Raw genomic sequence first — 23,291 nt, 5'->3', positions numbered from 1 at the left:
CCCGTCCCTGCCTCTCACCCACAGCCCAGAGGAGCTCCCGGGCAGGGCCACGCTGGGAACGCCACATTCCCAGCCCAGCACAACCCCGAGGATGAAAATCCTCCTCATTTCTGCTCTTCTGCTGCATTTCCTCCAACAAGGTATGGCACTTTTTGTTTTAGTCCTTTATCAGCTTTGCTATGGATAAGTCTGGATGAATTTTTAATTATTAACTGGTAGATAATAGGGAGGAACGGTGAGTTAAAGCCGTTGGAAAATGGAGTTAGGGATATTTGGGATTTTGCTCTTTGCGTTCAAAGCAATTGTCTACAATTCTTTAGATAGAGCAGCATTTACTTGTTTGACAAGTGGCCATAAATTGCCTAAAGACCCACAACTGGTTGGTTTTGTGAACCACTAAAGCAATTCTTACCCTGCAAGTGAGAGGCCAATTTAGCCAATAACAGCAATTTATCAGCATTTTGGCCATAAAGTAGCAGATTTCTGTAGGAATTCAATTAAAACATTACCTGATTTAAAATATTGAACAGGCTTTATTTAGCTGCATGATGCTTCAGGTTATATCCAGGTGATTTCACCAGAGCAGACCCCGCTTCTTTTTCCTCACACACACAATTTCTTTCAATTCCTGTCAACAGGGAACGGAGTTTTTCAGGGCTTGGCCTGCACAAGCATGCACAGGATTTATAGCCAGAATTAAACATTTAATTAGCATTCAGGCACAGATCTATAATTTGGTTTTTCGCACAGAATATCTGAAAATGTACACACTTTAAAGGTGTTATCTTCTTTTTCTTGACAAAACCACAACTTCATTGTCAATAAAATCCTCCCTAATGATTTTCTGCTTGGAAAAGCACACAGTTATTTGTTCCTTATTACAAGTTGTTGTACGGGGCCCAAGGAATTTCTTTCCTCCTCCAAGCTCAAGACAAAACCTGAAGGCAGCAAAGACAATGCGCTGATTAAAAAACTCCCTCAAAGAAAGGATTCATTCCAAACAAAACCAACCAGTTTTCCTCGAAATTCTGTCTGGATCAGGCTGCAGGGAAGGGATGAGTTCAGTCCTGAGTCTCCCTTTAAACCTCGCCTTAACTTGAACTCTCTGGGCTGGAGTTGCACAAAGGGTGTGGAGAGATAAAATTGGGGATCTTTGTTCCAAGAGGCCTGAAATATTCCTGGGATTGTTGCATAAGGACACACTTGAGGCCTGTGGAGGGAAATCTGAAAAGCAGCAGATTTTTTTTTGAAAATAAGCATAATTAGTTGCTTAAAAAAAATATAAAACCCCGTTGTGAATGGCAGTAGTAAAGTTACACTCGGTAGTTGCTCCCAGCACGTGCTCGGTGTAGCAGCTCAGCTGACACGGGATCCCTCTGCACCATTAAATCAACATCTTTATCAAGATACAACCAGGTTTGTTCTGCAATTACATTTGGAAAGGGTTGAATCAAATAAATCAGTGATAAAAGAATGGATCTGTTTGTTTTACTTCGACAATTTGCATGAGGATGTGCTCTGCTGTTCCAGAGAGAGAAAATTACAGTAATTGGAGGCCTCACTCCTGGAAAAACCTGGCCCTGGGGCAGGAATTATCATGGGAGGTGCTCTGTGCCTTTGTTTTTGCAGGGTTTTGTTGGCTTTCTGGGCAGCTTAGGGGGTTTTTTTGTTGTTGTTCTTGGTTTATTTTTCAAATACAGGCCCTCAAGAATTCACCAATTCAAATGAAATTCCCTTTTGTAGGAGATTAAAGAGCTCAGGGTTTGCCTTGGTGGAAACCAACACATCCCTTGTACAACCCTGTTTTCCCAAAAACCTGGCTTCCAGCTGCCAGGATGAACTCCAGGGTGCTGCCCACCCCAAATTAACTTTGCTCTGGATTTGCTGAGGTTCAGAGCAGAAAAGAAAAATTCTTTTTATCAGCTCTGCATTTCCTCACCCAGCTCTTTGCAGCCACTGCAGACCTTATGAGACCACTCAAAGGGTTCTGGCAGTTAAGGAACCTCTTGGACTCCTTCCACCTTCAAGGTTTTCCTAATTTCCTGCCTATCTCCCATTATTTTACCTGGCCATGCCCAAACACCTCTCCCATCCTTCTGCTGTATCTCCCTCAACCCAATTCAAGAGGTAAAAGTTGTAATTATTTCTTGCCACCCTCTCTTAAAGTTCTGCCACAATTATGTATGTGCCAAGGCTTTGCAGAGCAGGAATCCTGCTGCAGACCTCTGCATTGTGTAAATTTATTTGCAGATCCAGAGGCAGTCTGGGCCTGTCTGTCACGTGATAAAGTTTGGAGATTGCTCATTCCACAAACCCAAATCATTTAATTCATGCCACTGGAAAATGCAGAGGGAAAGGCTGCACTGGCATGGCTGGGCTGGCCTGTTGGGACTTGAACTGCTCAGAGCTGGGAGGAGAAACCCCAAGGGAATTGCAGGAAATTTTTTAATGGAAGTAGCCAGGGAGGGCAAGTCCTCCCAAATCCAGAATGGGAAAACCGCTGGTGTTGGGTCACGCCGTGGAGGGAAAGCAGGGCAGCACGAGGTGTTGCAAGAGCCCAAAGGAATCACCTGGCCAGCCACAAAATTGGGTGTTTAATAAATTAAAATTGTGTTTTCATCAATCCCCGTCTGTTTCTCCCCAGGGAGCAGCAGCGGGAAGTTCCCTGGAGCTGAGCAATATGAAATCGTTTACCCGCGGAAATTGCACTCGGTGCACAGGAGAGCTGTGGGAGCAAGCTCAGAGGTAGGAAAGGAGATCATTTCTTGGCTGATTCTGGGAGATGGGGAAGGTTCTCTGGAGTTAAAACACCCTTGGGTTTCAAGGCTAAGAGAACTTGGACACACATTTGCTCTTCCAAAAGGAAAAGCCTGGAGAAGTGATCCCGTGTTCGTGAAGAGGAGCTGAGGTGTGCTCAGCATGCAGAGAATCCCTCAGGCCATCCAAGGCTCTTCTGAGCTTTGTATCTCTGCAAAGATGCAGGGTTTGATACTGCTCAGGTTTTTAATAACCTGTGGACACTTTCATTTGGATTAAATTAAACCAATAATTAAAACCAACCATGGTTGACGCACTTCCAGAGGGTGTTATGGAAGTGTCTGAACGTAAACATCCCCCTCAGCACTTCCCCAGCATGCAGGATTTGTGCTTATGGAGGTAGAAATGAATTTGCAAGGTCAAATTTGCTCCTCTAATTAAAACCCCTCAAACAGAGTGACCTCCTGCTTATTCTGCTCCTGCCAGAATCCTTGTTTTTGGTGGGAAGAGGAGGAAAAGAACACGGCTGGCATTCCAATAACACCACTGCTGAGGCCAGGAGCTGCAGCAGAGCATATTCTGACACTTCAATCTGTTTACAGAGCAAATACGAAGACACCGTGAAGTACGGGATCAAAGCCAACGGAGAGGAAGTGGTGCTGCAGCTACGAAAAAATCGGTGGGTTCAGCTCAGCTCTTCCCTTCTTGCTCGCTGTGAGCCACGGCAGGGTGTTCAGGATGCCAAAAAACAGGGATTAGAGCCCTGTAAAATAGAAGTGTTCTGGTAAATGCAACATCTCAATGGCAAGGAAAGAAGAGGGGAGAGGAAGAATCCTGTCAGTGTTTTGGGAACGTGGAATAAGTGCTGGGGATGAGACGTTGCCATGATGGAGGCACTTCCCATCCTGCTACCTCTGCTCCCCCATTTCTTTCCTAAATTGTTCAATCCAATGCATATTTAAGGTTTTTCTGTTGCCTCACAAGTTTTCTGTGACCATGAAGAGGCTGTGGGTTTCAGAATTGTAGCCTGGAGTGACAGGACAAGGGGGGTGGTTTTAAACTGAGAGAGAGAGGGTTTAAATTAGAGATTAGGAAGAAATTCCTCCCGGTGAGGCTGGGGAGGGGCTGGGATGGAATTTCCAGAGAAGCTGTGGCTGCCCCTGGATCTCTGGAAGTGCCCAAGGCCAGGCTGGATGGGGCTTGGAGCACCCTGGGACAGTGGAAAGTGTCCCTGCCTGTGAAACTGGATGATCCTTCAGGTCCCTTCCCACCCAAACCATTCCAAGATTTTAGGACAGACTCGATGATCCTAGAAGTGTTTTCAAACCTTAATAAATTTGTGGTTCTATGTTTATATATCTCTATATTATAGATAGATAATAGATGGATTGATTGATTCACTGATAGATTGATACATTGATATAGATATTTACCTTAGCACTACTTCTTTTGAACCTGGAGTAACCAAACATAACCTGGCATTGACAAAACCTTCCTGGAAATGGGAAGTCTGGCTCCAGCAGAACATTTACCACACGCTCCGACAGTCAGGGTGAAAGGGTGCTGCTCCACAGGCTGTGCAAATACAGTAGTGCCATAATCAATTCATGTTAAATATAGACTGTAATTAACTGCTTTCCCCTGTTTTAATCTAATCTAAATATTTGGACTGGGGGGAGGGAAATGGTGTTGCACTAAATCCTATTCTTTGAAGAGAAATGGGATGCTGGCAGTGGGTGGGAGCTGCCCAAACAGGAGTCACTGCAGAGGTGCTGCTTTTAGGAAGGTGTAAAAACGGGCCCCAAAAAATCAATGTATAATTATACATTTGCATCCAGATCTGCCAGGAGATGAGTTTATCCCAGTAAAATCAGCAGACTTTAATTGCTTTCTTCTTTTAGAAAAGTCTGTTTGTTTGAGTAAGGATTATGAGCAAGCAGAATTCCCCTCCCTGCAGCTTTTGCTTCCTGAGTTTCTCCGATACTAAGAATAACCTGAGTAGTTGTTTGAATTCCCCACATACTCGGTGCACTGTGTCATCACCTCATTTCTACATGGCAACAATTTCCTTGGAATAATGACTGCACTTGGCTCCTTGCAGGGATCTCCTGGCTGGGGATTATTCTGAAACTCTTTATTCTGCTGACGGCCGACAGATCACAACAACTCCTGGGATCAAGGTAACGCAGGAAGGGTTTTTCCCTTTTACATCCAGTCTTGAGGTCCACATGAGACTCACGGATCCATGAAATAACGGGAGATATGAGACAGAAAGGCACGGTTTGAATTCCAGGTTCTAAGCCAGTTAGGGTGGCTCTGAAGGGATGGGGAAGTTGGGATTTGGCCCTTGTGCCTGTTGGGAATCAGCTCCATGGTTTGGCTTCCAGGAAGGCCCCACCTCAGTGGCAGCTGAACGACTTCAGGGTCAAATTCCAGCCTTTTGTTGGAGTCAGGGCCATCCCAAAGCTTTCAACCTTGCTGCTTTGCCCTCCAGACTTTGCTCCTCCTGCTCAGCCCCGTGACTTGATTTCCGCCCTGATCCCAAGGAGATCCCGAGCCCGATAAGGCCCCATTTCCTCCCGGCTCACATTTCCAGCCACGCTCGCAGCACCTGAGCCCAGCTGCCTCCTCTGAGCCCTGGCAGATCAGTTCTGCACCTCCAGGCAAACGGGACTCACTGCAGAAGGGATTTTTTAATTAACTGGGCACTGATCTTCCCCAAAGCTCCCACCTGAAGTTCTCCTCCAAGCTCATGAGATGTGTTTTAACAACACAGTCTGGAATTCAAAGCCTAATTTTCTTTGTTAGGAGCAATTAGGAGGATTCTGACTGAAATAAATGTGCAGAAATAACTCTGGGTTGGTTATTTTTGGGGTTTTTTTCTGATTGCTCCAATTATTTTCACTCCCTGAACGGAGTGTGAAAAACCTGGATAAAGACAAACTCAGACAGACCCATCTGTGCTGAACAGGGAATTCCTGCACTCCGGATATTGCATTAGGATCAGGAGTTTTTCCTCTTGTATCCCCAAAGGATGGAGAGAAATCCTCCACTTTCCCCCCGTAACTTTCCCTTTGTGGATGTCTTTTTCCCTGTAACAAAGTTGACACTTTGTGGTGGAAGGAAGAGAAATAAATGATAAAGTGGAACCAAAAATTCATGAGAAAACAAAAGGCACAAGGCACGAGGGTTTGGATCCAGGATCTTAAGAACTCCAGTTAGGAAAACGCTGGGGGTAAAATTTTCCACAACCCCTCAGTGACTTTGAAGTCTCTCTGAACACAGAAACAGAAACCTTAAATCCTTAAGCCAATTAAGCCCCCAAACTCTTTCCCCTACCCGTGTTTAATATAATACCTCTATTTTAATCCCATTGAAATGAATGCATTTAATTGTTGGCTAATTAAAGAGCCTTTCCTCGAAATCTGGGCACAAGGAAACCATTTGGTGTGGACTTTAACCGAGCAGAGCACAGCAGTGTGTGCTTAATTTGGAGCAGGGAGTGGGAATATTCCTTTTTTTCTGTGCTATGCATTGACCAGAGCCCAGAATTGTTGGATTTGCCATGATTTGGGTAACTCCATGTTGAAGAATAAAAAAAAAATGGGTCGACAGCAAACATGGAAACGATCACCAACTTTTAAAATTCATTTTACAAATCTCCTAATGGGAGACCTCCTCATGTAGTGCAGTTTGTTGTCATTTGGAGATAGTTTAATTTGTTTTCTGAAATCCTCAGCCCAACCTGACCCTGGATTTTTTTTCCAACCAGGATCACTGTTACTATGGAGGCCACGTGGAGGGTGATGCTGAATCTGTGGCCAGCATCAGCACCTGCAAAGGGCTGAGGTGAGGAGGGGTTTGGGTTCCAAGGGCAGAATGGGATTTTGGGATAAATGTTTTGGGATAAATGCTCCAACAGGAGAGAATCAGGAAAGAAAGAAGTCATGTGATCTTTTGTTCAGGCCTTGGCAACTTTTTTCCCAAAGAAAAACAGAGGGGGAAGGAAGAAAAATAGTTATTCTTAGTTCCTTACAGTATTTCAGCTTTTCACCTCAAATCAGGATGAAAACATCTTCGAATTCCCCACTGGAACGAAATCCACTTCTCAACCACTTCTGTCAGCACAACCCCCCCAAAATTTAAATCAAATTAATTCCTAACCCAGCTTCTCTTTGACTGAGAGCACCCAAATCTTCCAATTGACTCAGCAATAATTAATTAATTGATTTCTGCTTCTGAAGTGTTGCACACTGCCTCAGGCTGCTGGAACATTCCAAGGGTCTACATGCTTGGGATAAATGCTTCTTTGATCCAAAACCTCACTTTCCAACCCTTTTTTTAGTGGCTATTTTGAGACCCATGGCCAGAAGTTCTTCATCGAGCCCCTGGGAGCCTCGGACAGGGAGGAACACGTGGTTTATAAATATGAGGCCCTGAAACAAGAGCCCATCAAAACCTGTGGGCTGCTCAACAACTCCTGGGAGCAGGACTCCAGTGACCCCATCAATGACATCTTCAAATCCAGCAACAGCCCAGAGGTAAGGACGTGGCTATCCCATCAAAAAAAGGGAATAGGAGAAGTCTAAATAGCACAAATCCCAATTTTTTGGTGGCACCTCCACAAAGGATTGATTAAACACAGGGAAGTGGGGTCAGATCTTAAAAACCAGAGCAAAATCTTCCAGAGCTGAGATTTCAGAGTCACCAGCTGAGTTCAACCCTCCTGCCTTTACTGACAGGTGCCCATTGCACCTTTAACACCTAAATACTCATTAATATCTATTTTACCTTTCATATCTGAGTAAAAATTTTAATACCCAGCCTACTTCTCGTCATTTAAACCCAAACCAGTCCCATTCTGAATGACCTGGCCAAAGAAATCCCCTCAATAATTAATATAATTAAGAAACAGTTTTGAAATGGTAGAGGTTGGGATTGGAAAAGCTCTTAAAAGTCATTTAAAATCAATAATTCCTTTAGATGAAAGCTTACCTGAAAGCCAAGAAGTTCCTGGAGCTCTACATCGTTGCAGACAATGCTCTGGTGAGTTTTGGAATTATTTTGTGTTTGATCAGCTCCAGAGGAGCTTCCCAGGGTATCCCAACTGGTATTCCTGGGCTCCTACAAGAGCTACAAGGTTCCACTGAGCCTGGCTGGGAAAAGGGATTCCTAAAGGGGATTTATTTTGGAATTTGCACCTGGAGATGACCTGGATTTAGGAAAGACCTTGCAGTGCTTGTGCTGTTGGAATATCCTGAGCTGGAAGGGAATATCCTGAATTCAAAGAGAATATCCTGAATTCAAAGGGAATATCCTGAATTGGAAGGGAATATCCTGATTTGGAAGGGAATATCCTGAATTCAAAGGAAATATCCTGAATTTGAAGGGAATATCCTGAATTCGAAGGGAATATCCCGAGCTGGAAGGGAATATCCTGAATTCAAAGAGAATATCCTGAATTCAAAGGGAATATCCTGAATTGGAAGGGAATATCCTGATTTGGAAGGGAATATCCTGATTTGGAAGGGAATATCCTGAATTCAAAGGAAATATCCTGAATTTGAAGGGACCCACAAGGATCATTGAGTCCAACTCCTTCTCTGCACCCTACACAGAAATTCCCATTTTGGAAGGGGCTGATATTGAAACCCAACATCTGATAAAATCCTACATCAAACAGATAGTTTTTATATAAAATACGATTTTTTACACGTGGTGTGGTTTGCAAAACAATCTTCTGTGGGACATTTATTTCCTGATAAATCCCCTTTTCCTGATGTGCTGTATTTGCCTTTTCAGTACAAGAAATATGATGAAGATGTTAAAAATCTAAGACAAAGGATATTTGGAATAGTCAACTACATCAACACGGTGAGAGCAAACAAGTGACACTGAAATCCAAGTGATTTATAATTTTTTTCTATTGAAAACCATTGAAATCTAAGTGATTTGTAATTATTTCTATTGAAAACCATCGAAATCCCAGTGATTTATAATTATTGCTATTGAAAACCATCGAAATCCCAGTGATTTATAATTTTTCCTATTGAAAACCATCGAAATCCAAGTGATTTATAATTATTTCTATTGAAAATCATAGAAATCTGAGTGATTTATAAAGTTTTTTTCTATTGAAAACCATTGAAATCCAAGTGATTTATAAATTCTTTCTATTTTAAACATCATAAACTTTCATTATTACGCATCGGAATGAATGAAAACTCAACTTCATTGTAATTTGGAAAGCAAATTTACCACATCTGTCCATATCCTCCTGTTCTTTGCCTTCAGAGATGAGATTTTTAATAAGAATTATTTCTACTCCAGCTTTCATTATTTCTACTCCTACTTTAATTATTTCTACTCCTACTTTCATTATTTCTACCAAAACTTTTAAGATATTTTCTAATCACTTGTCAAGTGAATGGTGGATTCAAAAAGAATAAATTGATTCTTGATTTCTTTGGCAAATTTCTTCCAAAATTTCCGGAATTTTCAAGTATTTTAACCCCATTTTAAAGTTCCTTTCAACGTGGTGGGAAATCAGATCTCATGGTTTATTTGGTGAGGGTTTTTTGGAATTCAGAGCTTGGAAAAGCTTTGTTAGGTCTGGAGTTTGGCTACTGGAAGTGGAAAAAGTGACCCAAGCACCAGGACCAGGCTTTGTTTCCTTAGCATCGATTTTTAACAACATGCATTCATTTTTAATGGATTAATTTTTAATTAATCCTCTGCTGCAGGTTTATAAAGCCATCAACACCCATGTGGCTCTGGTTGGCCTGGAGGTGTGGACAGATGGGGACAAGTGTCCCCTGAGCAGGAGCGCAGGGTTCACCCTGGACGCCTTCTCCAAGTGGCGCCTGGCGGATCTGCTCAAGAGGAAATGGAACGACAACGCTCAGCTCATCACGTGGGTGCCCTTCCCTCTGCCACTCCCTTCCCAGCACGTTTTTATTCCTGAAAAACAGCTCACCAAATGCATTCCAGGCCATTTTAATTCCTAAAAATTGGTCAGAAACACATTCAAGGCCCTTTTTATTCCTTAAAACTCGCTCACCAAACACATCCAAGGCTCTTTTTAATCCTTAAAAATTGGTCAAAAACACGTCCAAGGCACTTTTTATTCCTTAAAAATCACTCAGCAAACACATGCAAGGTTCTTTTTATTCCTTAAAAATTGGTCACACAATCAAGGCCCCTTTTATTCCTTAAAAATCGCTCACCAAACACATCCAAGGTTCTTTTTATTCCTTAAAAATCACTCACCAAACACATCCAAGCCACTTTTTATTCCTTAAAAATCGCTCACCAAACACGTCCAAGGCCCTTTTTAATCCTTAAAAATCACTCACCAAACACATCCAAGGCTCTTTTTATTCCTTAAAAATTGGTCAAAAACACATCCAAGCCACTTTTTATTCCTTAAAAATCACTCACCAAACACGTCCAAGGCTCTTTTTATTCCTTAAAAATTGGTCACACAATCAAGGCCCCTTTTATTCCTTAAAAATCGCTCACCAAACACATCCAAGGTTCTTTTTATTCCTTAAAAATCACTCACCAAACACATCCAAGGCTCTTTTTATTCCTTAAAAATCGCTCACCAAACACATCCAAGTCTCTTTTTATTCCTTAAAAATTGGTCAAAAACACATCCAAGGCCCTTTTTATTCCTTAAAATTCGCTCATCAAACACATCCAAGGCTCTTTTTATTCCTTAAAAATTGGTCAAAGAATCAAGACCCTTTTTATTCCTTAAAACTTGCTCACCAAACACATCCAAGCCACTTTTTATTCCTTAAAAATCACTCACCAAACACATCCAAGGCCGTTTTTATTCCTTAAAAATTGGTCACACAATCAAGGCCCTTTTTATTCCTTAAAACTCGCTCACCAAACATATCCAAGGCTCTTTTTATTCCTTAAAAATCGCTCACCAAACACATCCAAGGCTCTTTCTATTCCTTAAAAATTGGTCACAGAATCAAGCCCCTTTTTATTCCTTAAAAATCGCTCACCAAACCCATCCAAGGCACTTTTTATTCCTTAAAATTTGTCACCAGTCAGTGGCACTATCCTGGCCTGGATTTCCCCTATTCCAACACCGGCTTGTACCAATTCCAGGAAAAAAATATAAATGCAAGTTCATTTTTTTTTGCTTTTATTTTCTTTTTTGTCATGGAGCACAAATAAATTCCTGCCGGGACACGGCATCAGATTTTTCCAGCTGAATCCCTGCAAAAATGGGGAATGGGAATTTCTGCCTTATCTAAGACTCTTCTTCTGGTTTTGCTCACAGAAGTTGAGTGCCCTGGGGGACTGCAGCGAAATCTGACCACTGAAAGAGTCATAATGTGAAGTTTAGCAGGGAAATGATGAATTAAATTTCCCCAAAAATGTGGGAAATGCCAAATTAAACCAGCACTGACCCCACTTTTCTGTCCTGTGTCCAGAGGTCCTGACTCATCCCAGCTCTTTGCTGTGTTTGGAGCTCCTCATTCAGCTCTTTACACACCAACAGATGCTTTCCACCTTATGAACCACCACAGAATTTAAATATTAAAATGAAAAGTGCATTCAACTGGGTTTTTGTTTATCTGATTTATATTAAAATAAATATTGTATTGGATCTGAGATGCCATCCAGAGCTGGGGATGAAACCTCCAGCCTGGTTAGGAAAAGATCCCTGAGCTCAGATCCCATCCTGGGCACGCCCTTGATCTCACTGTGCTTTTGTGCTTCCTTCCAGAGGCCTGGACTTCGAGGGGACCACGATTGGATTGGCCTTCCTCAAATCCATATGCAGTGATTTATACTCTGCAGGTATTATTCAGGTCTGATTCCTTTTTATTTCATTTTTGAAAGGCTTTTCTATGGTTTTTTTACCCAGCCAGAGAAGAACCTTTATGAAAACCGTTGGGGTTAGGGCACTTTCGGTTCTCTGCTTCATTATTAGACTGTAAAAATTCACAATCAGAGCCCTGGAAGTGTCCAAGGCCAGGTTGGGTGAGGCTTGGAGCAACCTGGGATAGGGAAAGGTGTCCCTGCCACGGAATTGGATGGGATTTAAGGTCCCCTCCAACCCAAACCATTCTGGGATCCTGGGATTTTATTTTAATTGAAGTGAAGGGGGTAAAGAAAGCAAACACGTGACATACACACCTCCATGGTGTAAATTTTACATGATTTCATAAAAATTTAATACATATTTGATAAACATTTTTATTAAATAACGACGTAGAATCCAGACAGATGCACAGATGGGCTGAGCACCACACAAACCCTTGTGCACGGCGAGGATAATTCCACTTGAGGAAAAACTGTCCCGTTTCTCGTTTTCTCTGTTGTTCCTGCTCGTTGTAAAGCACACATGGAAATAACAGCTGCTCTTGGCTCCCCAGGACCACAACAGGAACGAGATTGCAGTGGCAGCCACGATGGCCCACGAGATGGGGCACAACCTGGGCATGAGCCACGACACTGAGGCCTGCTCGTGCAGCGACGACATCTGCATCATGACAGACACTGTCAGGTGGGACCTGGGGCTTCAAATGCTCTCAGCTTTCAAACAAGAGCAGTATTTTTGTGCAGTGAGATGATTCCATTCAAATTATTTTAAAAAAATGGATGAATGCCCAGGCCATTGTCAGATATTCCCAGACAGAAACTCCCCCAAAAAACCCAACCCAAACCTACTTTAATCCTTATATATTTAGAAAAATGTTTACACCCAAGAGTTGTGGGGACAATCACCTGCTCCGATTCTCTCCCAAAGGGGGTTTCTCCTCCTTGCCTGTGCCAATCCTAACAGAAATCCTCTTGTTTCCCCAACACAGCTCAGTGATTCCCAAGGAATTCAGCTCCTGCAGCCTCCAGAGCTTTGAGAAGTTCATGCTGGCTGACATGCCCAAGTGCCTGACCAACATCCCAGAGCTGAGCAGCATCGTGGCCCCCGCGTCCTGCGGGAACGGATTCGTGGAAAAGGGAGAGGAATGCGACTGTGGCACTCCTGAGGTACCTGGGAATGAGATGATCCTTGGGAAAGGCAAAGGGGTTGATCCAGGCTGGACAGCAGCTGCTTTCTGTTGGTCCCTGAGGTGGACACAGATCCACAGCCAAAGCTGGGGTGGCTGGGTGTGTGCAGAGTGCTGGGAAAAACGAAGTTCTGGTTTGTCAGGAGGCGGGGACAGAGGAACTGAGAGTGGGACAAAGCCATCCCCATGTCTCAGCCAAAGCCCCAAGTTCCCTGCACAACTTCTACCTCCAAACCCAGGGCTTGTAGGGAAGGTGCTTCCCAACAAAGCCAAGGGCAGGTCCCAGCCAGGGGCAGTGGTTTGGTGTCCCTGCCCCAGCTCTGACTGCTGCCTCTGTCCCAGGAGTGCACGAACGAGTGCTGTGACCCCGAGAGCTGCAAGCTGACCTCGGGGGCTGCCTGTGCACATGGGGACTGCTGTGAGAACTGCCAGGTGAGACCCTTCCCCAAAAACTGCCAGTGAGACCCTTCCCTCCCCTGTGAGAGCTGCCAGGTGAGACCCTTCCCCAAAAACTGCCAGTGAGACCCTTCCCTCCCCTGTGAGAGCTGCCAGGTGAGACCCTTCCCCAAAAACTGCCAGTGAGACCCTTCCCTCCCCTGTGAGAGCTGCCAAGTGAGACCCTTCCCCAAAAACTGCCAGTGAGACCCTTCCCTCCCCTATGAGAGCTGCCAGGTGAAACCCTCCTCTCTCCAGCTCCTCAGCCCTGCTGGGATAAAGGAGAACTGATCCCCCGTGCTTGTATTTAACAGCACTAACAAAGGCACTGTCATGGACTCATGGAATGTCCTGAGTGGGAAGAGACGCACTGGGATCACCGATCCAGCCCCTGGCCCTGCACAGACACCCCAAAATCCCACCCTGGGTGTCCCTGGCAGCGCTGTCCCAACGCTCCTGGAGCTCTGGCAGCCTCGGGGCCGTGCCCATTCCCTGGGGAGCCCGGTCAGTGCCCAGCACCCTCTGGGGGAAGAACCTTTCCCTGGTATCCAAGCTGACCCTGCCCTGCCCCAGCTCCAGCCCTTCTCTGGGTCCTGTCAATGCCCACCAGTCCATCCCAAACCACACCACCACCATCAATTCCCTCACTCTCCCACCATCCTGGAGAAATGAGCCCTTTCATTGGCCATTTTCCCCTGGGAATAAAAGCTGTGGCACAAGAGGCAAAAAACCTGTGAACTGGCACATCCAACACGGAGTGAGATAAGGATCTTGCTCCTCACACAGCCTGTGGAGTGAGGAGGAGCTTGTCCTGCCCTATTTTCACCCTTCAGCTGGGTGCTTCTGAGCAGTGCTGGGTGCTGAGTGGGGCGTTTCTCCCTCCCTCAGTACAAGAAGTCCGGCTCGGTGTGCCGGCCGGTGAAACACGACTGTGACCTGGCTGAGATGTGCACAGGGCACTCCTCCAGCTGCCCCGAGGATCGATTCCGGGTCAACGGGCACCCCTGCAACTATGGAGAGGGCTACTGCTACATGGGCACCTGTCCCACCCGGGAGAGCCAGTGCAAAGCTGCCTTCGGACCACGTGAGTGCCCTGTGGAGCTGGAAAAATCAGCTCGTCTCGGTCACAGGAGAGAGGGAGAGAAGGGAATTCTGCATCTCCAAACCCTCAGATCTGTTGTACCTCAGGAATGGCTCACCCATGAAGATAAACCCTAGTTCTAGCATAATTAATGATGATTGTTACATTTCCCACTGTCAGTGGTTGTAACTCGTGAGCTGCAGCTCAGGGGTGCTCTGAGCTTCCAGAAAAATGGGAAGTGGGGAGCGCATTCCTCTTTTGCAGAATGGGTCTGAAGTAGCTGGAATGGAGTTGGGGAAGTGGTTTGGGCTAAATAGGAAGAGGAAATGTCTGTCCTGCAAATTAACAGCCAAATTTGGCACATCTGGGTGCTTCTGAAAGCAGCATTTCTTAGAGCTGGGGAATGGTTTGAGCTGAACGGGAACTTAAATCCCACCCAGTGCCACCCCCTGCCAGGGCAGGGACACCTCCCACTGTCCCAGGTTGCTCCAGCCTGGCCTTGGGCACTGCCAGGGATCCAGGGGCAGCCACAGCTCCTCTGGGAATTCCATCCCAGCCCCTCCCCGCCCTGACAGGGAACAATTCCTTCCCAATAACCCATCCATCCCTGCCCTCTGGCAGTGGGAAGCCATTCCCTGGGTCCTGTCCCTCCATCCCTTGTCCCCAGTCCCTCTCCAGCTCTCCTGGAGCCCCTTTAGGCCCTGCAAGGGGCTCCAAGGTTTCCCCAGAGCCTTCCCTTCTCCAGGCTGAAGTGCCAGAAGGTCATTTACGCCCATGGGCACTTCTTTGGGAAGGGCCATTTCCTAAGCAAGGCAAGGAGATGGAACATTCCCAGTTGTCCCAAGCAGAGATCCCAAACTGATCCCGCTGCCTTTTCCTCCTGCAGAGGCGACGGATGGCGCAGCCTCCTGCTACCACATGAACGAGAAGGGAGCCTATTATGGGTACTGCAGGAAGCAGAAAGGGACTCACGTCCCGTGCAAGAGAAAGTAAGCACTGGGCTATGGAACTTGCTGGGATTTGGGAAGAGAGGCCATTCCCACTCAAATTAGGAGACAGAAGCCAGGGCCGCCCTATTTTAGTGGCACAGCCCTGAGTCCCTTCTTGTTCTGTCTGAAAATTGTGGGAAATAACTTCTAAGAAAAGCGGATTTAAATCATGAGGTGAGAGAGAGCAAAGGTGTGCACAGAGATCTGTGCAAGGCTGCTGGGGAGGATGAGTGTGTGTGAGTGTGCAGGGAAATCCAGGGATTTTTGGGATAGGGAATTTGAACCTCACAAGTGAAGGAATACCAGTTAAATGCTCGTTTCTGTGAATGAATTTGTGTTCCCTAAGAAACTCAGCGGGATTTAAGAACTTGTCACCTGCTCTAACCAAGCTGCCCTCACCCCAGCCAGCGTCCCCTTCCGCAGCCGTTTCCTTGGAATTCAGGCTGCAGGAAACACCAGCTCAGAGGGGTTTGCTGGGCCATGCCCTTGGGTAACAGCTCCTGTTCTCCTTCCAGAGACAAAATGTGTGGAAAACTCTTCTGTTCTGGAGGGAGGGAGATGCCTAAGGAGGGGAGCCTGGTGACCTTTGATTCCTGCAAAGCCAGTTTTCCCAGGAATGGAGAAGCAGACCCGGGGATGATCCTGGATGGAACCAAGTGTGGGAATGGGATGGTGAGTAGAGAATGACTTTTTTCTTTATTCCTCCCCCTCTTTCAGTCTGGTTTATAGAATTCTCTCTTGTACATTGGAAGACTGAGTGGGCCCCAAACTTCTGCTGATCTCTTTTCCCAACTTTTATCCCAAACCAGCAGCAAAGCCAGCAGGAATTGCCACCGTTCCCATTTCCTCGGGCTTGGCTGCTGCCTTATTCCCTCTCACTGTCACAAAGATGTGTGGCAGCAGGAACACAGCTCTGTGTGAAGGGTTAGGGGCTCGTTAATGTGTTATTACAGTTAATTATTTCCACAATAGATGTGCCAGGCATCTCTGGGTGCTGTTTCCAACCCCTTCCCTGTGTATTCCTACCTGGAAGGGCGGGATGAGGGATTGGAGTGGGAAGCAGGGATGTCTGCACATCTCTGTCACTCCCCTTGCTATAAAACACCCAAACTGGAAATTAAGCCCCCATCTCCCTCTCCTAAAAGGGTTTAAGGGCTTTCCAGTGCTGGTTCTGTGTCTCGTGCTGCTCTCCATCCCCTCACAGGATAAAATGCAAGCTCTGCCTGTCCTGGAAGCTCCAAATCCCTGTGGTTTCCTCTCATTCCAGGTATGCAGCCATGGAGAGTGTGTCTATGCTGAGGAGGTCTTCAGGTCCACCAACTGCTCTGCCAAGTGCTCTGGCCACGCTGTGAGACACCAGCTTTCAATGTTATCCACTTTAAAACCCCAAGGAAACGATGCAGATCAGCCTCAGACCCTCTTGCTGACAGGGTTTAAGTCATTGATATGAATCTGTCAAATTTGGGGAGTCAGAAACTTCTTAAATTTTGATAAAAACAAATCTACCCTGATGTAGCATCGATATTTTTGCCCAGGAGATGGACACAGCCCCTGTGCCTGGCCCTACCCCTGAGCCACGGTATCAAAGCTAATTTTTTTAGGCCATTTTGGTTTGGGGAAGAGAATTCTGCTCATCTTTGGCCATTCAGAGACCTACACATAAATAGATTAACTCTGGAGTGAAACTTTCACTGCAGAAACAAAATGTACATGACAACAGGATAGTCTTTAACCCAAAACTGCTCCTTTTTGTGCTAAATTTTAGCCCAAATGAACTGAGAGCTTCAAAAAACTTCTCAGGATCCTCACCCAGAAACTTTCTGACCCCCCAAATTCCCGACTGAGGTGTCCCTGCTTTGTCCTCCCCAGGTGTGTGACCACAAGCTGCAGTGCCAGTGTGAGGAGGGGTGGGCACCCCCGACCTGTGACAGCTCCTCAACCCTCACCAGTAAGTGCCACAGTCCCACACCTTGGAATTTGTCCTTTCCTGGCTGCAATGAGCAGGGGAGCTCCAGGGGAGCAGCCCAGCACCAGAGTGGTTCATGCAGTTGTTAATTAGAATCGTTAAGCTCATCAAGCCCAGCCACCAACCAGCACCACCAAATCCTGCCCTCAGCTGCCACAGCCAGGCTTTTTGAACAATTCCAGGGATGGGACTCCAGCCCGTTCCAGAACTGGACAATCCTTTCCATGAAGAAATTTGTCTTAATATCCAACTGAAATCCCTGCTGCTTTGCCAGGATTGCATCTCCAGGGAGCTGATTGCTGAGCACCTCCCAGTCCTCTAGGGATGAGTAGGGAAGGTGTTTTTCCTTCTAAGCTGACAAGTGATTCCCCCTGGAGGTGAGAGCGACAGGCTCCTCCTTTTTATTCTTGGAATAACAAGCTCCCTGTCCCTTCAAAGTGGAGCCAGGATCCCGAGAGTTTGCTCTGACGAGCTGGACAAGTTCATTTATCATCTGCATGGTCTTTAATGATCCACCTCCGAGGGAAAATAATTTGTGTCCAGATTTCCACGTGTTTGGGAGAAAAGAAAAAGGCTTTATTTCATTCATAATATGAAATATATTTGTCCTCTCTTCACCCTCACCAGAGCACCCTCAGCTCTGAACCTCTGGCTTGGTTGAGGCTTTGGAGTAGTTTTGTTGAATATTGTGAAAGAAACTTTATTTGAGGGCAATTTGAAGGTCTGCACCCCACTTTGGGTAACAGCCTTTGAGACAAGAGAGCAAGGACACGGGAATGAGGGTGGATGGAAAGGGCAGGGTTGGTTTAGGGTTGGTTTAGGGTTGGTTTAGGATTTGTTTACCCCGAGGACAGCTGACTTCAAATATGGCAAAACCAGCAGGAATTCATCTTTCCCCATCACCATTTGTGGCAGGGGAAGCCATAAAGTGAGAACGAATAGAGTTTAAAAAATTCCTTCTCCAGCGATGATGGGAAACTTGTAAACAACGGCGGCTCTTGTTGGGTCCCTGCCCCCTCAGTGGTTCTGGGGTGCTTTAGGGGCTGTTCCTGTCCCTGCCCCAGTGATTCCCTGATGTTTTAAGGGCTGTTTCTGTCCCTGCCCCAGTGATTCCCGAGTGCTTTAAGGGCTGTTCCTGCCCCTGCCCCAATGATTCCCCAGTGCTTTAGGGGCTGTTCCTGCCCCAATGATTCCCCGATGCTTTAAGGGCTGTTCCTGCCCCAACGATTCCCCGATGCTTTAAGGGCTGTTTCTGTCCCTGCCCCAATGATTCCCCGATGCTTTAAGGGCTGTTCCTGTCCCTGCCCCAATGATTCCCCAGTGCTTTAGGGGCTGTTCCTGTCCCTGCCCCAATGATTCCCCGATGCTTTAAGGGCTGTTCCTGCCCCAATGATTCCCCAGTGCTTTAAGGGCTGTTCCTGCCCCAATGATTCCCTGATGCTTTAAGGGCTGTTTCTGTCCCTACCCCAATGATTCCCCGATGCTCTAAGGGCTGTTTCTGTCCCTGCCAGGCATCGCCGTCGCTGCCGGGGTGCTGGCTGTCCTGGCTGTCACTGCGGTTGCCGCTGTGCTGCTCACCCGCTTCCGAGGCTTCCACAAGAGGTAAATCCTTCCCACATCCACCCAAACCCCACAAACCACAGCCAGGAAATACCTGCAGAGGTGTAAGGTGGAGTTTGCAATGGGGGTGGGGGGAATTAGACTCTGGAAAGGAAGGAAGATGGTCCGTGAGATTTGTGGAGGTGTTTCAGAAATCCCGTGGTGGGGAGGAGATGGAAGAGTTGAAATTGAGCCCTTGATAAATCCTTAATAATCCCAAATAAATAAAGGGAAGAGAGAAATCAAGGACATGGCTACAAAACACCAGCAGGAGTAAGGCAGGGCTTCAGCTGTGAGGTTTTTTTCTTGAAATCAAGTAAAATTTACCATGATATGAAATCTTCGACAGGCACCAGACGAGGAGGGGACCCGGAGCCACCAACCAGGTCTTTGTGGATCAGGAGCAGAGCTGCAGAGAGCAGCCCGTGCTGGTGCCACCTGCCCAGAAGGTGAGAGCAGGGACAGCTGGGGACTGTCCCCGAGGGCCCAACCATCAGCCAAAGTGGCTGCACTTCCACGAGATTCCCAAAATGCCGAGGGGACAGCGCTGGGAATCCCAGCTGGAGATTCCCGAAATGCTGAGGGGAAGGACAGTGCTGGGAATCCCAGCTGGAGATTCCCAGAATGCTGAGGGGAAGGAGAGGCTGGGAATCCCAGCTGGAGATTCCCAGAATGCTGAGGGGAGGGAGAGGCTGGGAATCCCAGCTGGAGATTCCCAAAATGCTGAGGGGAGGGACAGGCTGGGAATCCCAGCTGGAGATTCCCAAAATGCTGAGGGGAAGGACAGGCTGGGAATCCCAGCTGGAGATTCCCAAAATGCTGAGGGGAAGGACAGGCTGGGAAACCCAGCTCAAGATTCCCAAAATGCTGAGGGGAAGGACAGGCTGAGAATCCCAGCTCGAGATTCCCAAAATGCTGAGGGGAAGGACAGGCTGAGAATCCCAGCACGAGATTCCCAAAATTCTGAGGAGAGGGACAGGCTGGGAATCCCAGCTCGAGATTCCCAAAATGCTGAGGGGAGGGACAGGCCGGGAATCCCAGCTCGAGATTCCCAAAATGCTGAGGGGAGGGACAGGCCGGGAATCCCAGCTCGGGGAGGGCGCTGAGTTCCTGAGTGCCCCGAGGCAGGGAAGGGACACCCGGAGATAACGCAGGAGATGAGATAAGGGCTCCACCCGATTTGTGACGGTTCCTGTTTGCAGGTAATTGATAAGAAAGTTCTTCCCGTGCCTCCACCTCAGGAGAACAAGCCCCAGCGCCAGACTGTGAGTATTCTTGGGAATGTCCCCGCTTTCCTGCTGGATTTGGGGAACATCACAAACTCCCGGAGACCCTTGGGGACAACGTGATCCCAGAGGGACATCCCTGAGCTCCAGCGCGGGCTCTGCCTGTTCTCCCAGGCTGCAGGAGCATCCCTGCTCCTCGCCAGCCCTCCTGGAGCACTTTTATATCCAACTGCAGCGGCACATTCCCGAGGAACACGTGGAATACACACAGTGCACACAGAGGGTTAAAGGGTTCCATGTTCTCATCTTTTCCAGCCTGTCCTGAGGCCCAAAGGTCCCCCACCTCCCGTTCCTGCCACCAAACCCGGCTCTTTCCACCCAGAGGAGAAGTTTGTGAGTACATCCCTCACATCCCTCATCTCAATGACCAACCCTTATCAGATATCAATTAATATTTGCAGTTTTGGACTATAATTTAATGGAAAATTTTGAAATCCCAGCCCTTCAAAGCACAGATCTTTAGGGCAGGGTCACCTTCTTGGCTGTGCAATCCTAAACTGCACAAACATTCCTCAGCCGTGCCAGGGAGTCCTCCAAGGCATCAGAAACACAACTCAGCAGCTGGAGTTGAAACCAGCAGGGATTTCAGGAGTAAACAGAGTGCAAACAATGAGTAACCTCGCTACTACAGGTGTCTGAGTGAGTCCCTGTATGGCAGAGATGTGGTGGGTCTTAAATCCAGAGGAATGGTTCTGTTTGTCATTGATAAACCCAACCCATCCTCATTAAAACACCTGCCTCAAATACTCACCATGCCTGCATTTGCTACGAGGGTGTAAAATCCAACTTCACGCTGGTGACACAACTGTGGGCGCTGCCTGCACAGTCACTGGGTCAGCACTAAATAAAATGTAAAATGTAAAATGTAAAATATGAAACATAAGATATAAAATGTGAAATATAAGATATAAAATGTAAAATGTAAAATATAAGATATAAGATATAAAATGTAAAATGTAAAATATAAGATATAAAATATAAAATGTAAAATGTAAAATATACAAGATATGATATAAAATATAAAATATAAAATATAAAATATGTAATATAAAATTTAAAATGTAAAATATAAAATACAAAATACAAAATATAAAATATAAAATATAAAATGTAAAATATAAGATGTAAAATATAAAATGTTAAATATAAAATGTAAAATGTAAAATACAAAATATGTTACGTAAAATATAAAATGTAAAATGTAGAATATAAGATATGAAATATAAAAAGTGGAATATAAAATATAAAAGATAAGATGTAACATATAAAATGTACATTGTACAGTGTAAAATATAAAATATAATCACCCCACGTATCGATTGTAAGCCACACTTAAATCTCAGCTGTGTTCAGAGATGCACCTTGAGCTTCCCACACATCCCACGTGCGCTTGGATATCGATATTGAAATGCTGGGAGCAGCTCGGTGCCCTCCCAAACAGATCTGTGCTCTTGTGTTTGTGTTCTGCTGCCTCCTCGCACGGGCACAGATGATTCCACTCCTCCTCCAGCATTCCCAGTGGGAAATCGCTGCAGGAAATGCAGAGATGAGGGGCCTGGGGGGTCCTGCAGCTGCTCCTGATGCCTTTTCCTGGTCTTAAAATCAAGAGTCAGCCACGGTTAGAAGGGGAAAAGGGATTTTACCTTGGGATTTATTGTAAGGATCCTTAGGTGCACACGGCCAGGTCATGTGCATCGAGATGCACCCCGCCGAGTGTGCCCCCAAAGATCAGGTAGAACATTATAGGTTTTTACTAATTAGCAGATCTATCAAAGATTCCCCAATGAGAGGCTCAAGTGAGCCCCCCTCCCCAAGGAACCTTCCCCTGGATGGTTCTATCTTGGTTTACAGAATGTGTTCTGGAGAGGACCTTGGGCTCTGGGGCACACTGATCCCTGGCTACGAAGCTTCTAAAATGTTGAGTCTCTCAGCTTGACAAACAAGTCCAAGAGTGCAGGCAAAAAGCACTGGGAATACAGAAGCTGTAAAAAGGTCTAACAGGGGTATAAAAGAAAAGGCAAAAAATCTTCGTGGCATCACTCAGACAACCCTGGTGACACTGAAACCCCATCTTGTTCCAGGCTCCAGAGAGAAGAGCTCCTCCCGTCCCCGCTGCCAAGGGCAAACCTCCCCCTCCGCCGCAGGTAACCTGGAACCACTGGGACAGCCATTCTCTGGGCATGGAATTCCTTGGCACTGCTGGGATCTAACTCCTCCTTTTCCATGCAGGCTTTGAAGCCCCCAATGAACCCCAGAGTCTGAGGCTTCCCAAGCAGAGCTGGGTGAAACTCCTGAAGTTTCCAGGGATCATTTATCCCTCGATTCCTCCACTTTTGGCAAAGGCATCTGAGACTGTCTCCCTCTTCCCCTTAAGAACTGACTGAGGGCTGCTTGGGAAGAAAACGTTGGGATTTCCAGCAGGGAGGAGCTCTGGTGGTGACACGGAGCTGCTGTGCAAGAGAAGCAGAGCAGAACCACCACTTGCACTGAGGTGTAAACTCAGAGTAAGTTACAAAAGCTGCTGAACACACCCTGACTGCTGGGCCACCGCTGCGGGATGAGGCTGCTCCTCCTCTGCTCCTCTGGGACCTGAGCTGAGGGGAGCAGGGAAAGTGTGGCTGCTGCAGGTTTGGGAATTGTAAACGTTTCTTTGGCTCCATTTCTGGATCTTTTCCAGCCCTCTCTACCCTCAGCAACACAAAGATTTCTCCTTCATGTGCAAGTCCTGGGGAAAAACAAACCCTTCCTGCCCTGGGAGAGAAGTTGCGTCCTCAGGGTCTGAGCTGGACGTGGAATAAGTAACAAGACACATTAGGAATGGTTCTGGGAAGATCCTTTGGACTGGATTCTCTCCACAATCCTTAAATTCCCTGTTGAAGATGCCATTCCCTGCAAAACATGGATGTGATGGGATTTCAGTCCTCAGTTTGAGGAGTGAGGTTGTGTTGGGTGAGGATGGATGTTACTGGAAGAGCAGAGCTTCCTTCCTCTTTGGATAATTGCTGCTTTATTTGAGCCAGGAACAGACTGGAATCTCCACCTGCGTTTGACTGGGGTGTAAAAATCCAGAAGTTGTTTTTTATGAGCTGTAATTAATGTATTTACAGAGATTTCTGTATTAAAGTTCTGTCTGAACAGGAA

At 46.3% G+C, this 23,291-nt stretch overlaps 1 protein-coding gene across 3 annotated transcripts; it reads left to right on the top strand.

The window, feature by feature from the left end:
* On the top strand, positions 1–23,291 carry ADAM28 (ADAM metallopeptidase domain 28). Of its 3 annotated transcripts, XM_048287502.1 has the most exons (24): positions 4–140; positions 2,645–2,745; positions 3,360–3,436; positions 4,859–4,937; positions 6,530–6,606; positions 7,103–7,298; positions 7,741–7,803; positions 8,560–8,631; positions 9,501–9,670; positions 11,510–11,594; positions 12,162–12,292; positions 12,597–12,774; positions 13,137–13,226; positions 14,118–14,313; positions 15,197–15,299; positions 15,815–15,971; positions 16,567–16,647; positions 17,169–17,247; positions 18,777–18,867; positions 19,214–19,313; positions 20,067–20,129; positions 20,406–20,483; positions 22,232–22,294; positions 22,380–23,291. In XM_048287502.1, exons 1-24 carry the CDS (start codon positions 92–94, stop codon positions 22,410–22,412), a joined length of 2,412 nt encoding a protein of 803 aa, XP_048143459.1. In that variant the 5' UTR covers positions 4–91; the 3' UTR covers positions 22,413–23,291. The 3 variants fall into 3 exon arrangements, with proteins under 3 accessions (XP_048143462.1, XP_048143461.1, XP_048143459.1); XM_048287505.1 differs by lacking the exon at positions 20,406–20,483 and having other exon boundaries at positions 1–140; XM_048287504.1 differs by lacking the exon at positions 20,067–20,129 and having other exon boundaries at positions 2–140.

This window comes from Corvus hawaiiensis, chromosome 27 (genome assembly GCF_020740725.1).
Source record: "Corvus hawaiiensis isolate bCorHaw1 chromosome 27, bCorHaw1.pri.cur, whole genome shotgun sequence".
Classification (NCBI taxonomy): domain Eukaryota; kingdom Metazoa; phylum Chordata; class Aves; order Passeriformes; family Corvidae; genus Corvus; species Corvus hawaiiensis.
This window is presented reverse-complemented; position numbering and strand designations above follow the sequence as displayed.